The sequence below is a fragment of the Gallinula chloropus genome (genome assembly GCF_964237585.1).
Source record: "Gallinula chloropus genome assembly, chromosome: 1".
NCBI lineage: Eukaryota > Metazoa > Chordata > Aves > Gruiformes > Rallidae > Gallinula > Gallinula chloropus.
The window spans coordinates 1,571,977-1,595,785 of record NC_140085.1 but is presented as its reverse complement, the minus strand read 5'-3'; the positions used below and the strand labels follow the sequence as shown (position 1 = coordinate 1,595,785).

At 55.4% G+C, this 23,809-nt stretch overlaps 1 protein-coding gene across 1 annotated transcript; it reads right to left on the bottom strand.

Moving 5' to 3' along the window:
• Nucleotides 1-2,001: 2,001 nt before the first annotated feature.
• ANKRD16 (ankyrin repeat domain 16) lies at nucleotides 2,002-23,012 on the bottom strand. Its single transcript, XM_084267571.1, has 8 exons — nucleotides 22,575-23,012; nucleotides 18,361-18,581; nucleotides 13,901-13,943; nucleotides 12,033-12,141; nucleotides 9,969-10,130; nucleotides 7,634-7,712; nucleotides 3,336-3,538; nucleotides 2,002-2,479 (listed from the first exon to the last, which is right to left on the bottom strand). Exons 1-7 carry the CDS (start codon nucleotides 22,910-22,912, stop codon nucleotides 3,378-3,380), a joined length of 1,113 nt encoding a protein of 370 aa, XP_084123697.1. The 5' UTR covers nucleotides 22,913-23,012; the 3' UTR covers nucleotides 2,002-2,479; nucleotides 3,336-3,377.
• Between the last annotated feature and the right edge of the window lie 797 nt (nucleotides 23,013-23,809).

Here is a 23,809-nt window from a genome sequence, read left to right as displayed (position 1 = left end):
AAAACCAGCAAGACAGACAACAAAGCAGCTTCCCAAGGCTAATTTAGCAGGCACAGGGCTGAACCCAACGTTCCTTTTCTAATGCCCTTTTGTCATCTGTGATGACAACAGCCAGTCTGTTTCTGTGCATCTTTTTAACTGCCCAAGGGGGTAAATAAATGACAGGGCTGGAGAAGTGCCACAACATCTCACTTTTGGACAGGAGCTCAGTGCCTCAACTCCCCATCCCAGGGGGGAAAAACCCCTCTGTTAGTGTCCAGAAACCTTTGGAAATGGTAAAGCCCCTTCCTAAGGATGCAAATTCCCTTTTCTGTTTTCAAGGTGTTTGCCAGGGCAGACATTAAAACACATTCTCATTTGCTTTCTCACAAAAGCTTCGACCCACAAGCAATCTGAGCTCCTTAAGAGGGATACTGGGAGGAAACAGCTTGTTTGTGGTTTGCTAAAATCATGAAGAGCTGGAATAAAGCAGCTCCTGGTGTTTACAGGGAGCCTGTTTGCTGTGTCCAGGCCAGGGCTGGATTTATAGAAGCATTTAGGATCTTTAGAGGAATAAAGCCACGTCCTGTCCTGCCCCAGGGGCTGACACAGCTCCCATCACCCCACACCATTACCTCCTTCTAGCATGAATATGGTTTTCCACCCCAGGGAAGAAGAATCTCTTTCCCAGACAGAGAAACCAGACAGGGGAACACTGGCAAAAATATCAGGGTGACACCCCCCAGATTATTTTTGTGAGTGTCTCCTCATGCAGCCTGAGCTGGGAGGAGGGAAGAGGCTCTAACCCTGCTGCAAAGATGCTCCAATCCAGAGGAGCACAGCAGGGTTGTCACTCTGGCTTTAGAATCATGATGGCAAATGCTGTCTTGGAGATCATGGGGAGGGAATTTCTCATTCAAACAGAGCTCAGCACTATTTTAAACCCAGCCAGGAGCACAGAATCACAAGGTTGGAGAAGACCTTTAAGATAATAAAGTCCAATCATTCCTGTCCTGTGCTAAACCAGCTCCCTGAGCACCTCATCTCCCCTCTGTTAAACACCCCCAGGGCTGGGGACTCAGCCCCCTCCCTGGGCAGCCTGTGCCACAGCCCCACAACTCTGCCAGGGAAGAACTTTGCCCTCCCAGCTGAGCTGACCCTGCCCTGGGGCAGCTTGAGCCCATTGCCCCTTGGCCCAGCTCCTGGCCCCTGGCTGCAGAGACCATCGCCCACCTCTCTGCACCCTCCTGGCAGGGCAGGGGAGGTGGGGAGAAGGGCTCCCCTCAGCCTCCTCTTCTCCAGGCTCAACACCCCCAGCTCCCTCAGCTGCTCCTCAGAGGATTTGCCCTCCAGCCCCTTCCCCAGCCTGGCTGCCCTTCTCTGCACTCGCTCCAGGACCCCCATGTCCTTCTGGTGCTGAGGAGCCCAGAACTGGACCCAGCACTCCAGCTGCAGCCTCCCCAGTGCCCAGCCCAGGGGCACAATCCCCTCCCCAGCCCTCCTGGCCACGCTGGCTCTGACACAAGCCAGGCTGCCCTTGGCCTTCCTGGCCCCCCGGGCACACTGCTGGCTCCTGCTCAGGCTGAGCTCACCCCACACCCCCAGCTCCTTCTCCCAGCAGCTCTCCAGTCACTCTGCCCCAGCCTGGAGCTCTGCTGGGGGTTGTTGTGTCCCATGGGCAGGACTCTGCCCTTGGCCTTGTTAAACCTCATCCCATTGGGCTCAGCCCATGGCTCCAGCCTGGCCAGACCCCTCTGAAGAGCCTCCCCACCCTGAACCAGATCAACACCTCCTCCCAGCTCAGTGTCACCTGCAGACTGACGGAGGGAGCATTCAGTCCCTTCACCCAGGTCACTGATGCCCATGGGTCGTGCATCAGCCCATGACATGAGCACAGCTCACACAAACCCCTCCTCACTCAGTCACAGGCCAGAGGGGTTTTTCATTGCTGCCATCACCAGAACAGCAGAACCCCACTGGTTCTGACACCCTGACACTACAGACAGGCAGGGACACGCCGTGTTTCCATGTGAAACCCATTTTATGATTCCAGATGGATACAAATAAAACAAACAGCTACAGTAGCTCTTACCTTTATGCTGTTCCTGGCCATAGTGACTTACTGGCTACATTCAACATTAAGCCCTTTCCCTATTCACTTCAAATTTCCTGATCCAAAGAGCCTTGGGACCATCACAAGGTTGAGGTCTCACTATTGATTTCAGTGAGCTTTGGGATCATTTTAAAGAGATTAGTGGAGAGCAGGTCCATTAAGGGCTACAAAAATCAAGGATCCAGGTGTATCTTCTCATTCAGGATGTCTGTTGAATGGTCACAGCCCAGTAAGGAGCTGAGCAGGCTCCAATCCAAAGCATGCCAGTGCCCAGAGGTCTAACAGTGTTCCATGTGGAACCTTCTTTGGATGGCTGTACTTCAGGGAGATGTGGCCTCAGCTGTTTGGAGGTGCCAGGTGCTGCACAGGAAGAGTTGAAGCTCAGTCCTGAAATGTGGAAGTGAAAGAAGAGCAGCCATGGATTTACACATGGAATCAGTACAGAGTGAGACAGCCCAGTCCACATTATGTCTGTTATCTTTTTAAGATCACAGAATGAACAGGTTGGAAAAGACCTCTAAGATCATCAAGTACAACCAATCCCACCCTGTGCTGCCCCAGCTCCCTGAGCACCTCATCTCCCCCCTGTTCAACACCCCCAGGGCTGGGGACTCAGCCCCCTCCCTGGGCAGCCTGTGCCACAGCCCCACAACTCTGCCAGGGAAGAACTTTGCCCTCCCAGCTGAGCTGACCCTGCCCTGGGGCAGCTTCAGCCCATTGCCCCTTGGCCCAGCTCCTGGCCCCTGGCTGCAGAGACCATCGCCCACCTCTCTGCACCCTCCTGGCAGGGCAGGGGAGGTGGGGAGAAGGGCTCCCCTCAGCCTCCTCTTCTCCAGGCTCAACACCCCCAGCTCCCTCAGCTGCTTCTCACAGGATTTGCCCTCCAGCCCCTTCCCCAGCCTGGTTGCCCTTCTCTGCACTCGCTCCAGGACCCCCATGTCCTTCTGGTGCTGAGGAGCCCAGAACTGGACCCAGCACTCCAGCTGCAGCCTCCCCAGTGCCCAGCCCAGGGGCACAATCCCCTCCCCAGCCCTATCGGCCACGCTGGCTCTGACACAAGCCAGGATGCTGTTGGCCTTCTTGGCCAAGATAATCCTATTTCAAGCATACATTCTCCAAAAGATATTTCCCAAACATCAAACTTAGTTTAAACTCTGCTTAGTTCAAACTCTGCTTAATCCTCAGGCAAAAATCCCACCAGCTCTTTGCCTAAACCTGAGCAATTAGGTGATAACAAACGTACCACGCTGAAAGGAACTGTTGTTTCTCTTCCTCCCAGTTGTCCTCAGGTGCTGCCACTCATTTCCTGGAAAGCCTGGATGACATCTGGCTTCCTTGCCAGCTGCTGTGCCAAGGTGCCCGTGTTATCCGGGGTGTCCCGTAGCCCAGCGCAGAGCAGGATGCGCGCGGCTGGTGCCTGCTGCCCAGCACACGCCATGTGAAGGGCTGTGGGGAAGACAAGATGGTGAGGTGAAGCCAAGATTTGGCCTCAGCACACTTCAGATGCAAACACTGGATTCCCAGGGAAGGAAACTTGAGGCAGCATCCAGCCAGCAGCTGTGTGATGGTGCAGGAGTAACCAACCAACCAGACCACGGCGGTGGGATGACTAAACCTGCCCAAGCTGGGGACACAAATCCTGGTAGAGAAATGATCAGGCTGGCTTACCCCAGCTATTTCAGAGGATAGAATCTAGAATCACAGAATGTCTAAGGTGGGAAGGGATCTTCCAAGGCCATCTAGTCCCACCCTGCAGTGAGCAGGTCGCTCAGAGCTCCATCCACCCTGACCTTGGATGTCTCCAGGGATGGGGCTTCCACCACCTCTCTGGGCAACCTGGGCCAGGGATCCACCCCCCTTCAGAGGGAAGAACATTTCCCTAATCCCCAACCTAAATCTCCCCTTTTCTAGTTTAAAACCATCCCCCCTGGTCCTATCACTCCCTGCCCTGTGAACAGTTCTTCCTCAGCTTGCTAAGAGGCATCTTTAAGGGACTGGAAGGCCACTCTAAGGTATTTCCCTCATCTTCCCCTCACAGGTTACTAATCCCTCCAATCCATCAAGCTGAGCCAAAGCTAACCAGGCTTGCAAACATATTGGGAGTATTTGAGCCAATTTGGTTCGTTCTGATCTAGTCATGGGCAGAGGGTGCCCACAGGAGGAGGGGGAGGATGCAATATAGAGTAGATAGAGCACAAGGCCCCCAGGCTCCCTCCTGTGCTGCCTTTGGGTGGGTTTGACAAGAAGGGGGCTTGAAGCTATCAGAAAGGTTTCCATGCTCCACATGCAAAGAGGGAGGCTGAAATAGAACCATAGAGTGGTTTCAGTTGGAAAAGACCTTCAATATCATCAAGTCCAACCGTCTATCCAGCCCTACTCGGTCCATCAGGAGACCATGTCACCAAGCACATCTGCTCTTCTTTTAAACCACTCCAGGGATGGGGACTCACCCACCTCCCTGGGCCAATATCTGACAACCCTTTCAGGGAAGACATTGTTCCTGATATCCAACCTACACTTCCCATGATGCAGCTTCAGGCTGTTTCCCCTTGTCCTGTCACTGGCCACCAGGGAGATCAACCCCCACCTCACTGCCACCACCTTTTAGGTCGCTGTAGAGAGTGATGGGGTCTCCCCTCAGCCTCCTCTTCTCCAGGCTCAACACCCCCAGCTCCCTCAGCTGCTCCTCAGAGGATTTGCCCTCCAGCCCCTTCCCCAGCCTGGTTGCCCTTCTCTGGACACACTCCAGGACCTCCATGTCCTTCTGGTGCTGAGGAGCCCAGAACTGGACCCAGCACTCCAGCTGCAGCCTCCCCAGTGCCCAGCCCAGGGGCACAATCCCCTCCCCAGCCCTCCTGGCCACGCTGGCTCTGACACAAGCCAGGATGCCATTGGCCTTCTTGGCCACCTGGGCACACTGCTGGCTCCTGCTCAGCCAGCTGTTGATCAACCCCCTCAGGTCCCTCTCCTCCAGACAGCTGAGCCTCTCCTCTGCAAGCCTGTAGCTTTGCATGGGGTTGTTGTGACCCAAGATCATTCCTGATTCCCATGGATGAGCCACACAGGACACTTTGCAGGAGGCACAGGCTGGGTGAGAAGCTCCCCAGGACACAATGACACTAAACACAGCGAAGGTGCTGGGGAACAGGGCAGCCAACAGGCACAAGGAGCCACCACAAAAGGTCCCACAGTTGGATGAGTTCAGCTGACATCAAATTTATTCACTGAGGGGGTGGGGGGAGGGATGGAGAGATACAAGGCTCTTCAGGCTCACCGCTGAAGCGTGTTATTAAGCAAACCCAAAGACTGGGGAAGTTGCCAATTTTGGCAACAGCTGAAATCATTTATATACCTTTCTTTTTAGGAGAGAGATGCTGATGCAAGAGACACCTCAGACTCTCACGCTGGGATTGCCAACTCACCAGCATTACTATAGGGAACGTATTTACATTCAGGCTCTCTCTGGTATTTGCTCAGAAGCCCTTCCTGGGCAGTGCTAAACACAGGGGGATGAGGTTTAACAAGGCCAAGGGCAGAGTGCTGCACATGGGACATGACAACACCCAGCAGCTATAGGCTGGGGGGAGACTGGCTGGAGAGCTGCTGGGAGAAGGACCTGGGGGTGTGGGGTGAGCTCAGCCTGCCCAGGAGCCAGCAGTGTGCCCGGGGGGCCAGGAAGGCCAAGGGCAGCCTGGCTTGTGTCAGAGCCAGCGTGGCCAGGAGGGCTGGGGAGGGGATTGTGCCCCTGGGCTGGGCACTGGGGAGGCTGCAGCTGGAGTGCTGGGTCCAGTTCTGGGCTCCTCAGCACCAGAAGGACATGGGGGTCCTGGAGCGAGTGCAGAGAAGGGCAACCAGGCTGGGGAAGGGGCTGGAGGGCAAATCCTCTGAGGAGCAGCTGAGGGAGCTGGGGGTGTTGAGCCTGGAGAAGAGGAGGCTGAGGGGAGACCTTCTCCCACCTCCCCTGCCCTCCCAGGAGGGTGCAGGGAGGTGGGTGATGGTCTCTGCAGCCAGGGGCCAGGAGCTGGGCCAAGGGGCAATGGGCTCAAGCTGCCCCAGGGCAGGGTCAGCTCAGCTGGGAGGGCAAAGTTCTTCCCTGGCAGAGTTGTGGGGCTGTGGCACAGGCTGCCCAGGGAGGGGGCTGAGTCCCCAGCCCTGGGGGTGTTGAACAGAGGGGAGATGAGGTGCTCAGGGAGCTGGTTTAGCACGGGACAGGAACGGTTGGACTTGATGATCTCAAAGGTCTTTTCCAACCTTGTGATTCTGTTTGCCAAGGAATTGAGCTTTAATAGCTTGTGTAACATTTGGATTTGTCTGCCCACCCCTAACCATTTTGAATTGGCTAACTTCAACCAAATTTGAGAGCAAGGTAGTGGCAGCGATGATACTGAGCTCCTGAAAGTTTCATGCAAAATAAAGAGTAAAGAGAAACACCAATTAGCATCTCTATTCTTCCTCCAAGGGAAAGGCACTGGCATAGGCTCAACCATGCCATCAGACATCTCAAAGTTCATCAGGAAGAGTCTCAGTGAATGAAAGCTTAAAAAAATCAGACAAGATCCAAAGAGCCAACCCCAAGCTTCACACATGGTGCTGCTACAAGAGCCTTTTGCATACAGGCATGTGGCATCTCCGGGTACGCTCTGCTGAGCACAGGGGGCTTTGGAATCATAGAATGGCCTGGGTTGGAAGGGACCCCAAGGGTCACAGAGCTCCAACCCCCTGCCACAGGCAGGGACACCAACCTCCAGGCCTGGAGCTACACAAGGTTGCCCAGGGCCCCAGCCAACCTGGCCTTGAACACCCCCAGGGATGGGGCACCCACCCCCTCTCTGGGCAGCCCCTTCCAGCCCCTCACCACTCTCTCTGCAAAGAACTTCCCCCCAATATCTCATCTCCCCCTTCCCTCCTCCAGCTTCACTCCAGCCCCCTTGTCCTGCCAGTCTCTGCCCTTTAACAAGCCCATTCCCCTCCTGTTCCTGGGGTCCCTTCAGGGACTGGAAGGTGCAATGAGGTCCCCCCACAGCCTTCTCTTCTCCAGGCTGACCCAGCCCAGCTCCCTCACCCTCTCTCCATAGGGGAGCTGCTCCAGCCCCCTGATCATCTCTGTGGCTCCTCTGACCCCTCTCCAACAGCCCCACATCTTTCTTGTGCTGGGGCCCCAGCTCTGGACACAGGACTCCAGCTGGGGCCTCACAGGGCAGAGCAGAGAGGGACAATCCCCTCCCTGTCCCTGCTGCCACCCCTCTGCTGATGGAGCCCAGGATCCCATCACCCTTCCCAGCTGCCAGAGCCACTGCTGGCTCAGGGGAAGCTTCTCCCCCACCAGAACCCCCAGGTCCTTCTCAGCAGGGCTGCTCTCCAGGAGCTCTTCTCCCAGGCTGTATCCATGGCTGGGATTCCTCCAGCCCAAGTGCAACACCTGACACTTCCCAGAGTTGAACCCCATCAGGTTCACCCAGTCCCACCTTTCCAGGAAGGTGGGTTCCTGTTATCCAAGCACACTCCTGGTGTCATGCAGAGGGTCCAGCTTGGCAGCCTTACCAGAACGCTCCTTCCCGTCCTTTGCGTGGGCATCAGCACCGAGGGACAGCAGCGTCTGGATGGTGTGAGCGTGTCCTTCCTGCAGTGGGGAGCAGAGGCATGTGGAACTCAGAAGCAGCTCTACACAGCTGCTCACTTCTGCACTTAGAAAGAACACAGGCTGAAAAGAAAGTAGAGGTAAGGGATCTGTCCCTAATTTCATAAGGCACCTGGAAGGGCAGAGATCTACTCTGATAGGGTCATAGCTGGGGGTACCAGGAGCTGCTTCAGGCTCTGGAGGATCTGGCTCCATGAGCAGAGGGGTGGCAGCAGGGACAGGGAGGGGATTGTCCCTCTCTGCTCTGCCCTGTGAGGCCCCAGCTGGAGTCCTGTGGCCAGAGCTGGGGCCCCAGGACAAGGAAGAGGTGGGACTGTTGGAGAGGGGTCAGAGGAGCCACAGAGGTGATCCAGGGGGCTGGAGCAGCTCCCCTAGGGAGAGAGGCTGAGGGAGCTGGGCTGGGTCAGCCTGGAGAAGAGAAGGCTGTGGGGGGACCTCATTGCACCTTCCAGTCCCTGAAGGGACCCCAGGAACAGGAGGGGAATGGGCTTGTTAAAGGGCAGAGACTGGCAGGACAAGGGGGCTGGAGTGAAGCTGGAGGAGGGAAGGGGGAGAGGAGAGACTGGGGGGAAGTTCTTTGCAGAAAGAGTGGTGAGGGGCTGGAACAGTCTGCCCAGAGAGGGGGCAATCCCCACCCTGTCCCTGCTGCCACCCCTCTGCTGATGGAGACAGATCCTCCAGAGCCTGAAGCAGCTCCTGGTAGCCCCAGATATGCTCCCCACTTTCCCCCTGCTCAAGGCTCCCCTTTCCCTGCTACACACACACCCCTCCTCTCAGTGGCAAAGACAAGTAGCCAGGAACCACTTTAACTGCCACAACCTTGGCAGCAAAATTGAGTTGCAAGCCTAATTAGATTTTCACATATTTATAAATGCAAAGTAATAAGAAAAGAAGAAGAAAAAACCAAAAACCACCACCCCAACACCAACCCACTGGCCAAACAAATGATGCTGTAAATATAAAGTGACACTGAGCCTGGGGAATGAAGAGAAACCCATCAAATCTGCTCCCCAATCAGCCTCTTGCCAAGGCAGAGCTGGGATCTTCTCCAAGGCACATTATATTCCCCAATAGCCTTGCTGTTAAACGTACCCTTGGCAACCAAAAGGGCTTTCAACATGGTTTCTTGGAGCATGAGGAAAGGAAGCTGGGAGAAAGGCTTCCTTTGTGGGAGCCAGCAAATGCCATGGCTGGGGCCTGCTGGAGGAGAATACTGTTGCCAGCACTCCCAGTTAAGTGTCATTGATGCTTTTGTAGGAGCAGGGCGCTGGGATGCTGCTCTGTTCCCACTACAAGTCTAGACCAGGCTCTGAGTGCTGCATGTTAAAGCTCATGAGGTTTAAGAAGGAGGGATCTGAGCAGGGACCTTCCCTTGCTGCCAGCATGTTGGGCACCATGGTGTGACAGCACCAAGAAGGGAGGCAGCTGGGTCCCAGGAGGGATCCTGGTCAGCAGTGAGGCTTTTGGGATCTGCTCTGCACTCCCAGGGAATGTTGCAGGAACCTGAGTCCACCAGGGATGAGATAGGAGGAAGAGAAAGCTCTCACTGCCTGGAATTCAAAACAGCTCTTGTGTGAAGGACACAGATAAGCACCCAGAGGCTCCCTCCACCTTCCCACCTCTCCCTTCTCACATCTGACCAGAATCCAGCCTATTGGGACAAACAGCTGCTGTTTCACAACACACCAAATATCTTCTGAGGAGCTGCTGACATGGAGACCAACCACTGACCTGTGGCCATGACCCAAACTGCCTGGGCTGAAGACAGACAGACAGAAATCTGAGCAGTGGTTCATCCCCATCTCCTCTGCCAAACGAGTGAGAAAACACTGGTGAAGAACTGCCACAGCCCATGAATGGTTGGTACCTACCCAAGCCAGCCCCAGAGCTGCTGGTCCCTACAGACCTTTTGGTCCAAAGGAGCCCCCACTCATGAGTGATCCCACTCAGTTCATTAACAAGCAGAACAGTCAGCACCATAGGCAGAGGGGCAGTGATCAGAGCAACTCAGGTACCCACCACTACTCTGCAGACAGCTGGACACGCTTAATGAAGGTTTAAAAATCATTAAGCAGGCTGCAGAATTGGTCAGGAGCAGATAGAGAGTGATGGAGGATGAGGAAGGAATGTAAATCCTCCATCAGAGGTGAACAACTAAAGGAGCCTGGTTTTGGTGCCTGCTGGTGGCACGTCAACCAGCAGAGACTTTGGAGAGGGAGTCTGGGAACAGGGACAAACCTTGGCTGCATAGTGTAATGCTGTGAGCTGCAGGGTTGTTGCTCTCTCATTGACATCAACACCCAGCTCAGAGACAAGGAACTGGATGGCTTCATCTTGGGCTGTGACAGCTGCCCGGTGTAGAGGTTGAGCACCCAGCACGTCCACAGCTGTAGGACAGGCCTGGAATGGGGGGAAAAGGGAAAGGGAAGACAATAAACAGCCTGGACAAACCTTCAATGACAATCACCAGCCTGAGCAGAGCTGTGTCTGCGTGGCATGGCCATGGGATGTGACCAGTGGGACCACAGCAGTTGGTAGCACCAGGGTTTGCAGACCAGAGCCAGCTCTTTGTTGAGCTTAAGGGAGCAGCAAAGTGGGTACCAAAAGAGAACAAAGCCTCCTCTCTGTTCTGGTGGAGCACATATGATGGGCTTCAACTCATTAAAGCAACAAGAAACAAGCCCTCTCCAGCCTCTGTGCTGGTGGAAAAGGGTTTGGACATGGGGAGAGGGAGGGAGGTGGGTGGGTGACCTCGTGAGATCTGTGAGTCACCGAGCGTGAACCATGAAGATGTAAAATCAGGAAGGGTCAGGGAAGTAATGCACTCATCTTGGAGGATATAATCCAGCCTCTTCAAGTCTAGTGGGCCTGACTCATGGTTTTCTAAAACCTAGAAGGTAGCAACGCTGCCATTAGTGCTTCCAGTGCTGCTTTCATGGCAGTAAGCCAGGGCACCACGAAGAGGAAATGAAATCAACTATTCCACCTTCATTGCCTGAAATGCCAGACTGGAAACGTAAGCAAGCTTCAGATGTTCTACCCTGGAAGGGCCAGATGAGCAGAGACAAGGACACCAACATCTCCTGAAGTCACACAATCACAGAGCTGTAGGGGTTGGAAGGGACCTCCAGAGATCATGGGGTCCAACCCCCTGCCAAAGCAGGGTCCCTAGGACAGGTCACACAGGTCGGTGTCCAGATGGGGCTGGAATCTCTCCAGAGAAGGAGACTCCACACCCCCTGGGCAGCCTGTCCCAGGGCTCCCTCACCCTCACTGGGAAGAAGTTCTGCCCCACATTGGGGGGGAACTCCCTGTGCTCCAACTTGAGCCCATCGCCCCTTGTCCTGTCCCCACAGACACTGAGCAGAGGCTGCCCATGGCCCCCTGTGTCCCACCCTTCAGCTCTTGAGAACCAGTGATCAGATCCCCTCTCAGGCTTCTTCTCTCCAGGCTGAACAGCCCCAGCTCCCCCAGCCTTTCCTCCCAGGGGAGATGCTCCAGGCCTTTCAGCATCTCTGTCCCTCCTCTGGACTCTCTCCAGGAGATCCCTGGCTTTTTTATCCCAGGGAGCCCAGAACTGGACACAACACTCCAGGTGGGGCCTGACCAGGGCAGAGCAGAGGGGAATCAACCACCAAACCAACAACTAACTCACACTCAAACACAACCTGGGCATCAAACCATCTCCTCTGGGTGAGGTTACATGTTATGGATGAGTAAATCCAAAGCTTGTGATCTTGAAAAGAGTGGTACCACAATCCCTGACCCACTCTGCACCATTCTGGGTGCTCAACAGGCCAATTCAACCTACCAGTGTGGCACAAAAGGATTCACTGGTTAGGCCCTGGTAGCTGGTGCAGCCAGGCACCTCTGTGTTATCCACCCTCAGCATCACCATGAGAGCCTCTGTGCTGAGCCCCAGCACATGTCTTGCCTTTGATGCAGCTGCCCCATGGTGCTGGGCAAGTCCTGTCCTCTCCTGCCACCACTTTATCTCTCCATCCACCCTCACCAGCTATGGGAACTGGTGGATCCCTGCTCCAGGATGAGATCCAGGATGAGATCTCATCCAGGATGAGATCTTCCCCCAGGAGCTGTGTCCCAGTGGCCTTACTCAGCAAAATCTTGCTCCCCTCCAAGGGGGGGATTTGCCTCCAAGGGAGGGATTTGCCTCCTCCTGCAGTTCTCCTCTCTACAGCTCAGGACTTCTTTATAATTTGGTGATGGTGAATATGTGGCTTGTTCATCCTGTCAGTTCTGGGTCAGGTCCTGGAGGAGGGAGGTGATGGGCTTGGCTCTTACCTGGTGTTTTTCCAGGAGCAGCCGGGCGATGTTGATGTGCCCGTTCTGGATGGCATCCATGAAGGGAGTGACCCCACATTTGTCTCTGCTGTCAGGTTTGTACTGGCACCTGGGAGGGAAGAGAAAAGCCAGGCCAGAATTACAGACTCACAGGGGTTGGAAGGGACCTCCAGGGATCATGGGGTCCAACCCCCTGCCAAAGCAGGGTCCCTAGGACAGGTCACACAGGTCGGTGTCCAGATGGGGCTGGAATCTCTCCAGAGAAGGAGACTCCACACCCCCTGGGCAGCCTGTCCCAGGGCTCCCTCACCCTCACTGGCAAGAAGTTCTTCCCCACATTGGGGGGGAACTCCCTGTGCTCCAGCTTGAGCCCATCACCCCTTGTCCTGTCCCCACAGACACTGAGCAGAGGCTGCCCATGGCCCCCTGGGTCCCACCCTTCAGCTCTTGAGAACCAGTGATCAGATCCCCTCTCAGGCTTCTTCTCTCCAGGCTGAACAGCCCCAGCTCGCTCAGCCTTTTATTGTTGGCAGCTCTGACATCCCCACTGCACCAACTGCTTTGCACTGGTGGGGCAGGAGACTGTCAGTGGATAGGACCAGTGAAGGCAGATATAAAATTCACCCATGGACCACACAAAAACCTTTCTCAGTGCTTTATGGCTTGGGATTTTGGGTGAGAAATCTGGTACTCAGTGGGGAAGGTTGCTCAGGCTGCAGGAAAAACAGGGCTCTACAGATCTTTAAGATATTTCCCTTGCCCTACGAGCAGAGGGTCTCTGGAAGGGGCAAGGTGTGCACCAGCAGAGGGGAAAACTGATTCCTCATGTAGTAACACCACATATAAAATCGAATCCCACTGCTCTTCTCAGTGCTGGCAGCAATAGGACAAGGGGCAGTGGGTGCAACTGGAGCAGGGGAAGCTCCATGGGAATGTCAGGAGGAACTTTGTCACTGTGAGGGTCACAGAACCCTGGGACAGGCTGCCCAGAGAGGGTGTGGAGTCTCCTTCTCTGGAGACATTCAAACCTCATGGTCCTGGACACATTCCTGTGTGGTTTATTCTGGGTGATCCTGCTCTGGCAGGGAGGTTGGAGTAGATGATCTTTCAAGGTCCCTTCCAACTCCTGACGTGCTGTGACTCTGTGAGGTCTCACTCAGGTTAAAGCTCCATTGAAAGGAGAGAAGACTGAATGAAAATGGAAAGCCTGGCTCACATCACAGGGCTGTGTTTATGCTGGGCCAAGCACAGACAGGAATTAACAAGGCTGGGATGTGGCAGCTCACAGGGGATGTGGCCAGCAGCTGCCTGGGAAAAGCTGCCTCCAGCTCTGGCAGCAGGCAGAGATGGTTAGAAGGTAACAGGGTCAGGATGACTGGGGCAAGGGCTGATTTAAAACCACTTCACAGCAATCTCCCAAGAGCTGCAGCTTGAAAATAAAGCCTGGGGGCCAAATCCTGCCTAGAGAAGCTGCACCCAAGAGCAGAGCTGCCAGAAAACTGTTTTGTTGTGATCATACAGCCTCGGACACATGAGAGGCAACAGGAATGAATCAGCAAAGAGAAAGAGCCGAGTTATATAACCAGGGCTTATGTCATAGCCAAGCCAGAGCCTGTTGCAGCCCATCCAGAGAGTGTCCTTGTCTCAAAGGCCCCCGACTAGCTGTAAAAAACCCTCCCAGAGGATAGAGACAGCCTTGGGATCACATGCAGGGTAGCAGGGCTTCCCGAGTGGCATCAACACCCTTTGTGTCCAGAGGGCTGCAGCCAGCCTGGTGTTGGCCAGGAGACAGGGCTGGGAAGAGGAGAGGGGGGGGCTGTTGAGCAGGGAAGCAGAGGCAGTGCTGGGAGGGAGGGAAGCTGGCTTACCGCTCCAGGAGAAGCTCCACAACGTCAAAACAGCCGTGCATCGCTGGGAGAGGGAGAGGAAGAGGAGGGTTAATTCACGTTTCCATGCCACTGGCTGCCTACAGTGGAACTTAATCAGGTTTCTAACCCTTCCAGCTTACTCACCATGCAGGAAGGGGTTGAAAAGGCTTTAAATTTAAAGGGCTAGAGGGGTTTTTTTGCAATTAAAACACTGTTTCCTGATCTCAAACCTTCCCTTCCCCTGATCCTACAGGAAAACATCAGATAAACCAGGGAAAAGACATGCATATGGGCACTGTTTGCTTCTAACTGCAGAGCACATGCATGAGACCCCCACCTCCAATTAAGCTGCCACAAAGATCTTTCCTTGCAAGTATTTGTTAATCCCTGAAGTGAAATCTGTGAGGAGCAGCAAGGACACAAAGCAGGGAGCTGGTGAATAGCTGGATGGCATTTCCACCCCTCCTCAACCACTCCAACTACCCATCACTCCCACCTCATCATCCTAATGAAGCATCCTCAGCCAGACAACATCTCAGAGGAAAAACAACAGTGGGGGAGGATTTCAACAGCACACACTCAAATATTCTCTTTCTCTTTTATAACAAGTGATAACCTGGCTTTTTTAAGGGGTTATTTTTGCAGATCATTTTGCAAAACAAGTGAAACACGTTAAAGAAATAGAAAATAAAAGCTGAGCCAAGCCCAGGGCTGCTCCATCAGACTATTTACCCCATGCAAGGAAAGAAAGGGGCCTTGACAAATGGCTCTTACTAGCAATAACCTTCAGACACAGCTGCACAATAGATGCTTTTTCAAAGCCTAAGGAATGGTGGCCATCCTCCCAGAATTCAGCTGTTTGCTCCCACTCCCTGCTTGCTTCATCACCCCCTTCACCTGTGCTGATGTAAAGACAGGCAAGGGCCACGTGGTGAAAAGGCCTTTTGAAAGGGACCTCTTAAAAAAAATAACCACCCCCTTGAGCTATGAGAAATAAAAACAGCCTTCAACAGCAACAGAGACACAAGGAAGCTGCAGCACTCATCTGCTGTTGCATTCCACTTCCTCTAATTACATCTTCCCAGCTCTCTTCCCTCAGGCTACGGATACATGAAACAACAAAGCTGAAGGAATCAACCCCCCCCCACCCCATCAAATAAATGGCAAAGAGGAGAAAATTACCCATCATCTATCCAGGTATAGCTGTGCCAGGAAGGCAGCTGGACTGGTCATGGGTTAATGTGCTCATATCCCCACCCTTGGGATATAAACTCATTGAGGTGGCGGTTGGTCTTGACATGATCTCCCCCACAGCCCTGCTTCAGGAGCTGTGTCCATGCAACTGGGATTTGTGGTGGTGGGTGGGGGGCTGCTGGCACCAGCACCCACTGAGCAGCAGCCCCCAGCATCGTCCTGGCTCAAAATGATGCTGGGGGCAATGGTGGTTTAAGCAGCTCCAGCCCTTCCTGCTGCACAGTTGCTCCTGCACCAGCTGCTGCTCCACCAATGCATCATCTAAACCTGTACCCAGGGGGTTTTAGGTCAAATGACCAGAAATCAACCTAAATCCCAGAATCACAAGGTTGGAAAAGCCCTTTGAGACCATCAAGTCCAACCAATCCCATCCTGTGCTGACCCAGCTCCCTGAGCACCTCATCTCCCCTCTGTTCAACACCCCCAGGGCTGGGGACTCAGCCCCCTCCCTGGGCAGCCTGTGCCACAGCCCCACAACTCTGCCAGGGAAGAACTTTGCCCTCCCAGCTGAGCTGACCCTGCCCTGGGGCAGCTTGAGCCCATTGCCCCTCGGCCCAGCTCCTGGCCCCTGGCTGCAGAGACCATCACCCACCTCTCTGCACCCTCCTGGCAGGGCAGGGGAGGGGGGGAGAAGGGCTCCCCTCAGCCTCCTCTTCTCCAGGCTCAACACCCCCAGCTCCCTCAGCTGCTCCTCAGAGGATTTGCCCTCCAGCCCCTTCCCCAGCCTGGTTGCCCTTCTCTGCACTTGCTCCAGGACCCCCATGTCCTTCTGGTGCTGAGGAGCCCAGAACTGGACCCAGCACTCCAGCTGCAGCCTCCCCAGTGCCCAGCCCAGGGGCACAATCCCCTCCCCAGCCCTCCTGGCCACACTATTTTTGATACAAAAATCATGGGTTGGTGGCTTTTCCAGAGGGAATGTCAGCTGCAGGAGACCACACAGTGGTGGAGACACCTCTATGAAGCAGTAAGAACCAGGCACTGGGTCCCACCACTGCTGTCTGTACCCCCATCTCCAACACAACACAAGACAGGGAGGAGAATTTAAGCTTAAGGTGAAAAGCAAAAACACCCCCTTTTCCACAGGACAGTTCTCACCCAAGTCCTGACCCTGTCCCCAGATCCTCAGTCCCCAAATCCCAATCCAACATCTACCTCTCTGTGAGGAGAGGGTGGAGATGAGGGCTTTGAGCCCAGACATGGAAACATGAGACCTGGGATTGAGCAGGGACAGGAGAACACACATAGTAAAGCAGGATTAGTCACTTCTTAAGCAACCTGCTCCTCCTTGCCCAGTGTGAAACCTCTGACAACTCCTCAGCTGTTTTTCATTCTCAGGTCAAGCACAGGGAGCACAGGACAGCCAGTGCCCAGGGGCTGGGAGTGTCACTGCTGAGGAGCAGAGTCTGGTGGACAGGCAGCTACTGAGGGATGGAGATGTAAGGGAAATGACAACCAAGCAGAAAGATACCCAAGGGATTAATTACAGCACAGCAGGGCTCTCCTCACAGTTCCTCAGGTCTTTCCACAGAGTCAATCCCTATTAAATTCTTTGGGAAATTAGTTTAGGTAGCCACAGCCTTGATGGGTGGCTCCCCATGCTCATCTCCCCTGCAGAGACACTGCCAAGCCCTGGGATATGCACTCCTGCCCTCCACTCAGGGATGGAGCATGTTTCAGACTCAGGTGAGCCACCAACCTCCAGCCCCAAGCCTGGCCCACAACACCCACCCCAACCTGATGTTGCACACTCCTCCCTTCACTCAATCGCTCCCCTCATTGTCTATGCCCAGCACATCTCTGGAGGGCAGAGGAAAGGGGATTTCACCTCTGGGAAGACACTGATCTGTACTGGTGACCAGACTGGATACTCTGGAAGGGGTGATGAGACATGGCAGGAGAGGGGAGAAGAGCTGGAGATGAACGTCCATGTCCAAGGAGGACAGATTTAGGGGGTGATGGTGTGACTGCTGCAGATCCACCACTCCCAAGGGAGAGCCAGCCAGGCCAGGGAGGGGATTGTCCTGCTCTGCCCTGTGCTGGGGCGGCCTCAGCTCGAGTCCTGGGGGCAGGTTTGGGTGTCACAGGACAAGAGGGACAGGAAACTCTTGGAGAGTGTCCAGAGGAGGCAGCCAGGATGGGGAAGGGGCTGGAGGGGAAGTCTCCCCAGGAGAGGCTGAAGGCCCTGGGGTTGTCCAGCCTGGAGAAGAGGAGGCTGAGGGGAGACCTCCTGGGGTCTGTGGCTTCCTGCCCAGGGCAGCGAAGGGGCAGCGCCGATCTCTCTCCTCTCTCTGGGGCCCAGGGCTGGAACCCGAGGGGCCGGCGTGAAGCTGCCCCAGGGGAGGGTCAGGTTGGCTGTTAGGAAGAGGTTCTGTGCTGAGAGGGGGGTCGGGCACTGGCACAGGCTCCCCAGGGAAGGGGTCCCAGCCCCGAGCTGGGCTGAGGGCAAGAAGCGCCTGGCCGATGCCCTCGGTGCCACCTCTGACTGGGCTGGGGCTGTGTGGAGCCAGGACTGGGACTGGCTGGGACTCAGGGGTCTCTTCCAGCTCAGGAGATGCTGGGATTCTGGGATTCTGGGAACTAACTGTTATTCACTACAAAAACATGACTGAAGCACAGGCAAAACACAAGGCCAGGGCAACTGAGCATCTTGCCAAGCTGAGGCTTTGGCACATCATTAAGAAGTACTAAGGCTTCTTCTTGCTGTTTATTTCTTGGAGAGCACTTAGGATGACTCTCCTGAGGGAAAACCTTGCAAAGATGCAGCAGAGCAGTGTTAACAGACCAAAGTTCAGCAAGGTGAGCTCCCACTAATGCCCACCACGAGGCTCTTCTCATTTCACAGACTCACAGAATCACAGGGGTTGGAAGGGACCTCCAGAGATCATGGGGTCCAACCCCCTGCCAAAGCAGGGTCCCTAGGACAGGTCACACAGGTCGGTGTCCAGATGGGGCTGGAATCTCTCCAGAGAAGGAGACTCCACACCCCCTGGGCAGCCTGTCCCAGGGCTCCCTCACCCTCACTGGGAAGAAGTTCATTTCAATAAGAGCATTTAACTGCTTCCCTGTGTTTTAGCATCAAATTTGGTCACACTTTGCTTCTCCAAACTAAGTGTGAACTGAACCAACAGCTCCTTTCCATTCTCTGCTGCCACAACAGCTCCCTCTCCTCTTCCAACCCCTCTGGTGGTATCAGGACCCTCTTTTACCTGCTGTGTGCAGAGGGGTTCTCTTTATCGTGCTCTCTGTGTCCCAGCTGCCTGGGGACACATCCAGCAGGTACTGGAGGACCTGGGGGTGGCCCTCCCGGCTCGCGATGTGGAAGCAATTCCAGCCATCCTTGTTCTTCAGCAGTGGGTTGGCTCCATGTTCCACCAGAGCTTTAATCACCTCCACGTTCTGCCTGGTGCAAGCCATCATCAGGGGAGTCCTAAAAGAAAGGTGAGGTAAAAATCTAACAGCCAGGAGACAGCTCCCCACCAGCCTGACAGCTTTTGTTCGAAGCTCTGAGCTGGAAGTGCGACTTCAAGTTGGCTGTAGCACTGACTGGGCTGGCTAATAACACACAGCAGCTCAGTGCCAGCTGTGGAAAGCCAGCCAGAGCTTCCATCCATCTATCCAACCCGGCCTTGAACCCTGCCAGGGATCCCAGGGCAGCCCCAGCTTCTCTGGGCACCCTGTGCCAGGGCCTCCCCCCTCCCCAGGAAGGATTTCTGCCTCCCAGCCCCTCTCCATCCCCCTCCTGCAGCTGAAGGCTGTTCCCCTGGGCCTGGCCCTCCCTGCCCTGGGCACCAGCCCTTCTCCAGCTCTCCTGGAGCCCCTCAAGGGATGGGAAGGTGCTGGGAGCTCTCCCCAGCAGCAGCTTCTCTTCTCCAGGCTGAGCCAGCCCAGCTCTCCCAGCCTGGCTCCAGAGCAGAGGGGCTCCAGCCCTCCCATCATCTCCGTGGCTCCTCAGGACTCGCTCCAACAGCTCCATGTCCCCCTTGTCCTGGGGACCCCCGAGCTGGAGGCAGCAGCAGGGGGGTCTGTGTCCCAGAGCAGAGCAGAGGGGCAGAATCCCCCTTTCCCAGCCCTGCTGGGGATGCAGCCCAGGACACGGGGGGGCTTTCTGGGCTACCAGCCCACATTGCTGGGTCAGGTTGAGCTTCTCATCCCCCAGCACCCCCAAGACCTTCTCCTCAGGGCTGCTCCCCATTCCATCCCTCCCAGCCTGTCCTAGTGCTGGGGATTGCCCCAACCCATATGTAGGACCTTGCCCTTGCTGAACCTCTTAGCCCAAGCACACAGCAAACCCCACAGACACCTACAGATCTTCTGGGAATGGGGCATGAGTGTACCAGCAACCACCACTCTGGAACAGCCCTGACAGACCAGCAGGCCTGAGAGTGAAGCTTTTCACAGCTGTGGCCTGTTTCACATGGCTGGGAACACCCACCCCAGCTCCTGGCTTGGCAGCAGGGCAGGTTCACCCCTGAGTTTCTCCTCCCTGGTGACCCATTATCTCCTTGCCCATCCTTCCTCCAACTCAGGACTGGTGAGGGTGCTGGATCTGTGTCATCCTTTGGAGTGATAAGCCAAGCACCCTCATTAGCTAAAGGGTTAATTGCAAGGCAAAGTGTGGGTAACCCAAGGTGCTGAACCCACAGACAGCCCCCATGTTTGGCTTAAGTGACAAATGTCACCCATCTCACCACCAACCACCTCTAACTGTTATATAATCACAGAGCTGTAGGGGTTGGAAGGGACCTCCAAAGATCATCCAGTCCAACCCCCTGCCAAAGCAGGGTCCCTAGGACAGGTCACACAGGTCGGTGTCCAGATGGGGCTGGAATCTCTCCAGAGAAGGAGACTCCACACCCCTGGGCAGCCTGTCCCAGGGCTCCCTCACCCTCACTGGGAAGAAGTTCTTCCCCAGATTGGTGTGGAACTCCCTGTACTCCAACTTGAGGCCATTTCCCCTTGTCCTGTCCCCACAGATCAAGAAAAATAAGGTTTAATGGTGGCAAGTAGGAGCTGCAGTCCCTGTCTGTGCAACTTGACCCAGTTGCTGAATGCTGGGAGCACACATGGATCCAACAGGAACCTCAAGAGCTCTCCTAGAAAAGATGGAACACTTCTCCAGCATGGAGAGGATTTATCTCCTCTTCACCAGCCCACATACATCAGGTGGGAGACAAGGAAAAAAAACCCCACCCCAACCCATTCCTCATTCAGAAAGGGCTGTGGCACAGAAACTTCCCACTGCACGAGGAAGGAGAAGACTCCTGGGCCCAAACTGTGGAGAAAGACTTGATTTAGACTTTAGAATTAATACTCTGGCTTTAAGAACAAGAATGGGAAGAAAAAGGAGATAAAATCTCCAGAAATGAGGATTTTTAAGAAGATATGAGGCACTGTCTGCTGGGGATGGTGGGGTAGAGCTGAGTCTGGAGCTCCGTGGTTCACAGAATGACCAGGTTGGAAAAGACCTTTAAGATCATCAAGTCCAACCAATCCCATCCTGTGCTGCCCCAGCTCCCTGAGCACCTCATCTCCCCCCTGTTAAACACCCCCAGGGCTGGGGACTCAGCCCCCTCCCTGGGCAGCCTGTGCCACAGCCCCACAACTCTGCCAGGGAAGAACTTTGCCCTCCCAGCTGAGCTGACCCTGCCCTGGGGCAGCTTCAGCCCATTGCCCCTTGGCCCAGCTCCTGGCCCCTGGCTGCAGAGACCATCGCCCACCTCTCTGCACCCTCCTGGCAGGGCAGGGGAGGTGGGCAGAAGGGCTCCCCTCAGCCTCCTCTTCTCCAGGCTCAACACCCCCAGCTCCCTCAGCTGCTCCTCAGAGGATTTGCCCTCCAGCCCCTTCCCCAGCCTGGTTGCCCTTCTCTGGACTCGCTCCAGGGCTTCAAAGTCCTTCTGGTGCTGAGGAGCCCAGAACTGGACACAGTTCCAGCAGCTCTGTTTCTATAGAGTGCTGTGGATCGGTGTGAGACCCTCTCCAAGGGCTGGGACATGCTCTAGGAAGCACATAACTCCTGCTTTTAATCCCTGGATGGAAGGGTACTGCAGGGCCTATCAAAAAAACCCACTACTGTAGAGGCATCAGGGAGCAGCTCCGGAGATCTCTGCCTCCCTTTGCTCCCCCTGATGTCAGCACAGGGCTGGCACAGCCTTGAATTAGAAGGAGCAGGATGCTGCCTCTGTATTCATGTTAGTTCAGTGTCCAAACAGCTTTGATGGGCTTTAGTTTGGAGACTCTTTGCTTTCTTTTGTGAGTTCATACACAGAAATCTGGGCTCCATCAGCAGAGGGGTGGCAGCAGGGACAGGGAGGGGATTGTCCCTCTCTGCTCTGCCCTGTGAGGCCCCAGCTGGAGTCCTGTGTCCAGAGCTGGGGCCCCAGGACAAGAAAGATGTGGGACTGTTAGAGAGGGGGCAGAGGAGCCACAGAGATGATCAAAGGGCTGGAGCAGCTCCCCTATGGAGAGAGTCTGAGGGAGCTGGGCTGGGTCAGCCTGGAGAAGAGAAGGCTGCTGCTGGGGAGAGCTCTGAGCCCCTTCCCATCCCTTGAGGGGCTCCAGGAGAGCTGGAGAGGGGCTGTTGCCCAGGGCAGGGAGGGCCAGGCCCAGAGGGAAATGGTCTTAAATTGAAGAATGGGAGATTCAGATTAGACTTTCGGAAGAAATTCTTCCCAGGGAAGGTGGTGAGATGCTGGCACAGGGTGACCAGAGCTGGAAGATGCCCCATCCCTGGGAACACTCAACAGGGCTCTGAGCAGCCTGATCGAGCTGATGATGTCCCTGACCCCAGCAAGGGGTGGGACTACACCCAAACCATTCTGTAATGCCATGATCCTGAGGTCACATTCCCACCTTCAGCATCCAAAGCCCTTTCAGATACAGCCCTGACCCCCAGCAAAGGAGAGAGGTGGTGGATGCCCCATCCCTGGGGGTGTTCAGGTTGGCTGGGGCCCTGGGCAACCTTGTGTAGCTCCAGGCCTGGAGGTTGGTGTCCCTGCCTGTGGCAGGGGGGTTGGAGCTTTGTGACCTTTGGGGTCTCTCCCAGCTCAGCCCAGTCTGGGATTTTGTGATTCCCTATGGAAGCTGGAGTTGAGAGGAAATGATTCCAGGGTTCCCATGAGCCATGGAGCGGGAAGAGTTTGGTTCTCCCAGGGCATCCATGGTTTAGATGGGATATCAGGGGTAAGTTCTTTGGAGAGAGAGTGGTGAGGGGCTGGAAGGGGCTGCCCAGAGAGGGGGTGGGTGCCCCATCCCTGGGGGTGTTCAAGGCCAGGTTGGCTGGGGCCCTGGGCAACCTTGTGTAGCTCCAGGCCTGGAGGTTGGTGTCCCTGCCTGTGTCAGGGGGGTTGGAGCTCTGTGACCCTTGGGGTCCCTTCCAACCCAATCCAGTCTGTGATCCTATGAAAGCAAACCAGTGACCTACCAGTCTGCCTTCTTCAAGCAGTCCACGCTCGCTCCTCTCTCCAGGAGGTAGGAGACACACTCCCCATGGCCCATGGAGGCTGCTTCATGGAGGGGCCTTTTGTAGTCACTATTAAACACCTCAACATCCATCCCCAGCTCCTCTACCAGGTAGATGAGGACATCCCTGTGCCCGTGTCGGGCAGCGTGATGCAGCAGCGTGTCCCCTGAGCGTCCGTAGTGTTGGCATCTCACCACTGAGCTGAGAGCATCATCTGGGCACAGTCTGTCCCTGAGGAGATCCAACTGTCCTTCCTGCACCAGCCTGAGGAGCAGCCTTGATATGTCTCCATCCACCATCGCTAAAAACCTGCAAGAATGAGGCCAAAAAACCCCCAAAATATCAAGATTATGGTTTCAAATGACACAAATACCATGGCTGCTCCCTACAGAGGGGTGATGAGGAAGCACCTTTCCCCTCAGGAATCATAGAATAGAGTCACAGACTCACAGGGGTGGGAAGGGACCTCCAGAGATCATGGGGTCCAACCCCCTGCCAAAGCAGGGTCCCTAGGACAGGTCACACAGGTCGGTGTCCAGATGGGGCTGGAATCTCTCCAGAGAAGGAGACTCCACACCCCCTGGGCAGCCTGTCCCAGGGCTCCCTCACCCTCACTGGCAAGAAGTTCTGCCCCACATTGGGGGGGAACTCCCTGTGCTCCAACTTGAGCCCATCGCCCCTTGTCCTGTCCCCACAGACACTGAGCAGAGGCTGCCCATGGCCCCTGGGTCCCACCCTTCAGCTCTTGAGAACCAGTGACCAGATCCCCTCTCAGGCTTCTTCTCTCCAGGCTGAACAGCCCCAGCTCCCTCAGCCTTTCCTCCCAGGGGAGATGCTCCAGGCCTTTCAGCATCTCTGTCCCTCCTCTGGACTCTCTCCAGGAGATCCCTGGCTTTTTTATCCCAGGGAGCCCAGCACTGGACACAACACTCCAGGTGGGGCCTGACCAGGGCAGAGCAGAGGGGGAGGATCCCCTCCTGTCACCTGCTGCCCACACTCCTCCTGATGCCCCCAGGATCCCATTGTCTCTCTCAGCCCCCAGGGCACTCTGCTGGCTCATGGCCACCCTGTCACCCACCAGCACCCCCAGGTCCTTCTCCTCAGAGCTCCTCTCCAGCAGCTCCCCCCAGCCTGTCCTGATTCCAGCCCTTATTCCTTCCCAGGTGCCAGACTCTCCACTTGCTCTTGTTGAACCT

Excerpts from the sequence above, each read along its gene's own strand:
- ANKRD16 (XM_084267571.1), bottom strand. The coding sequence starts at position 22,912 with ATGGTGGATGGAGACATATCAAGGCTGCTCCTCAGGCTGGTGCAGGAA. Across the intron at positions 12,142-13,900 it reads GTGGAGCTTCTCCTGGAGCG|GTGCCAGTACAAACCTGACA; the intron begins GTAAGCCAGCTT and ends CTTCCCTCCCAG. Across the intron at positions 10,131-12,032 it reads TGCTCCTGGAAAAACACCAG|GCCTGTCCTACAGCTGTGGA; the intron begins GTAAGAGCCAAG and ends CCCCCATTCCAG.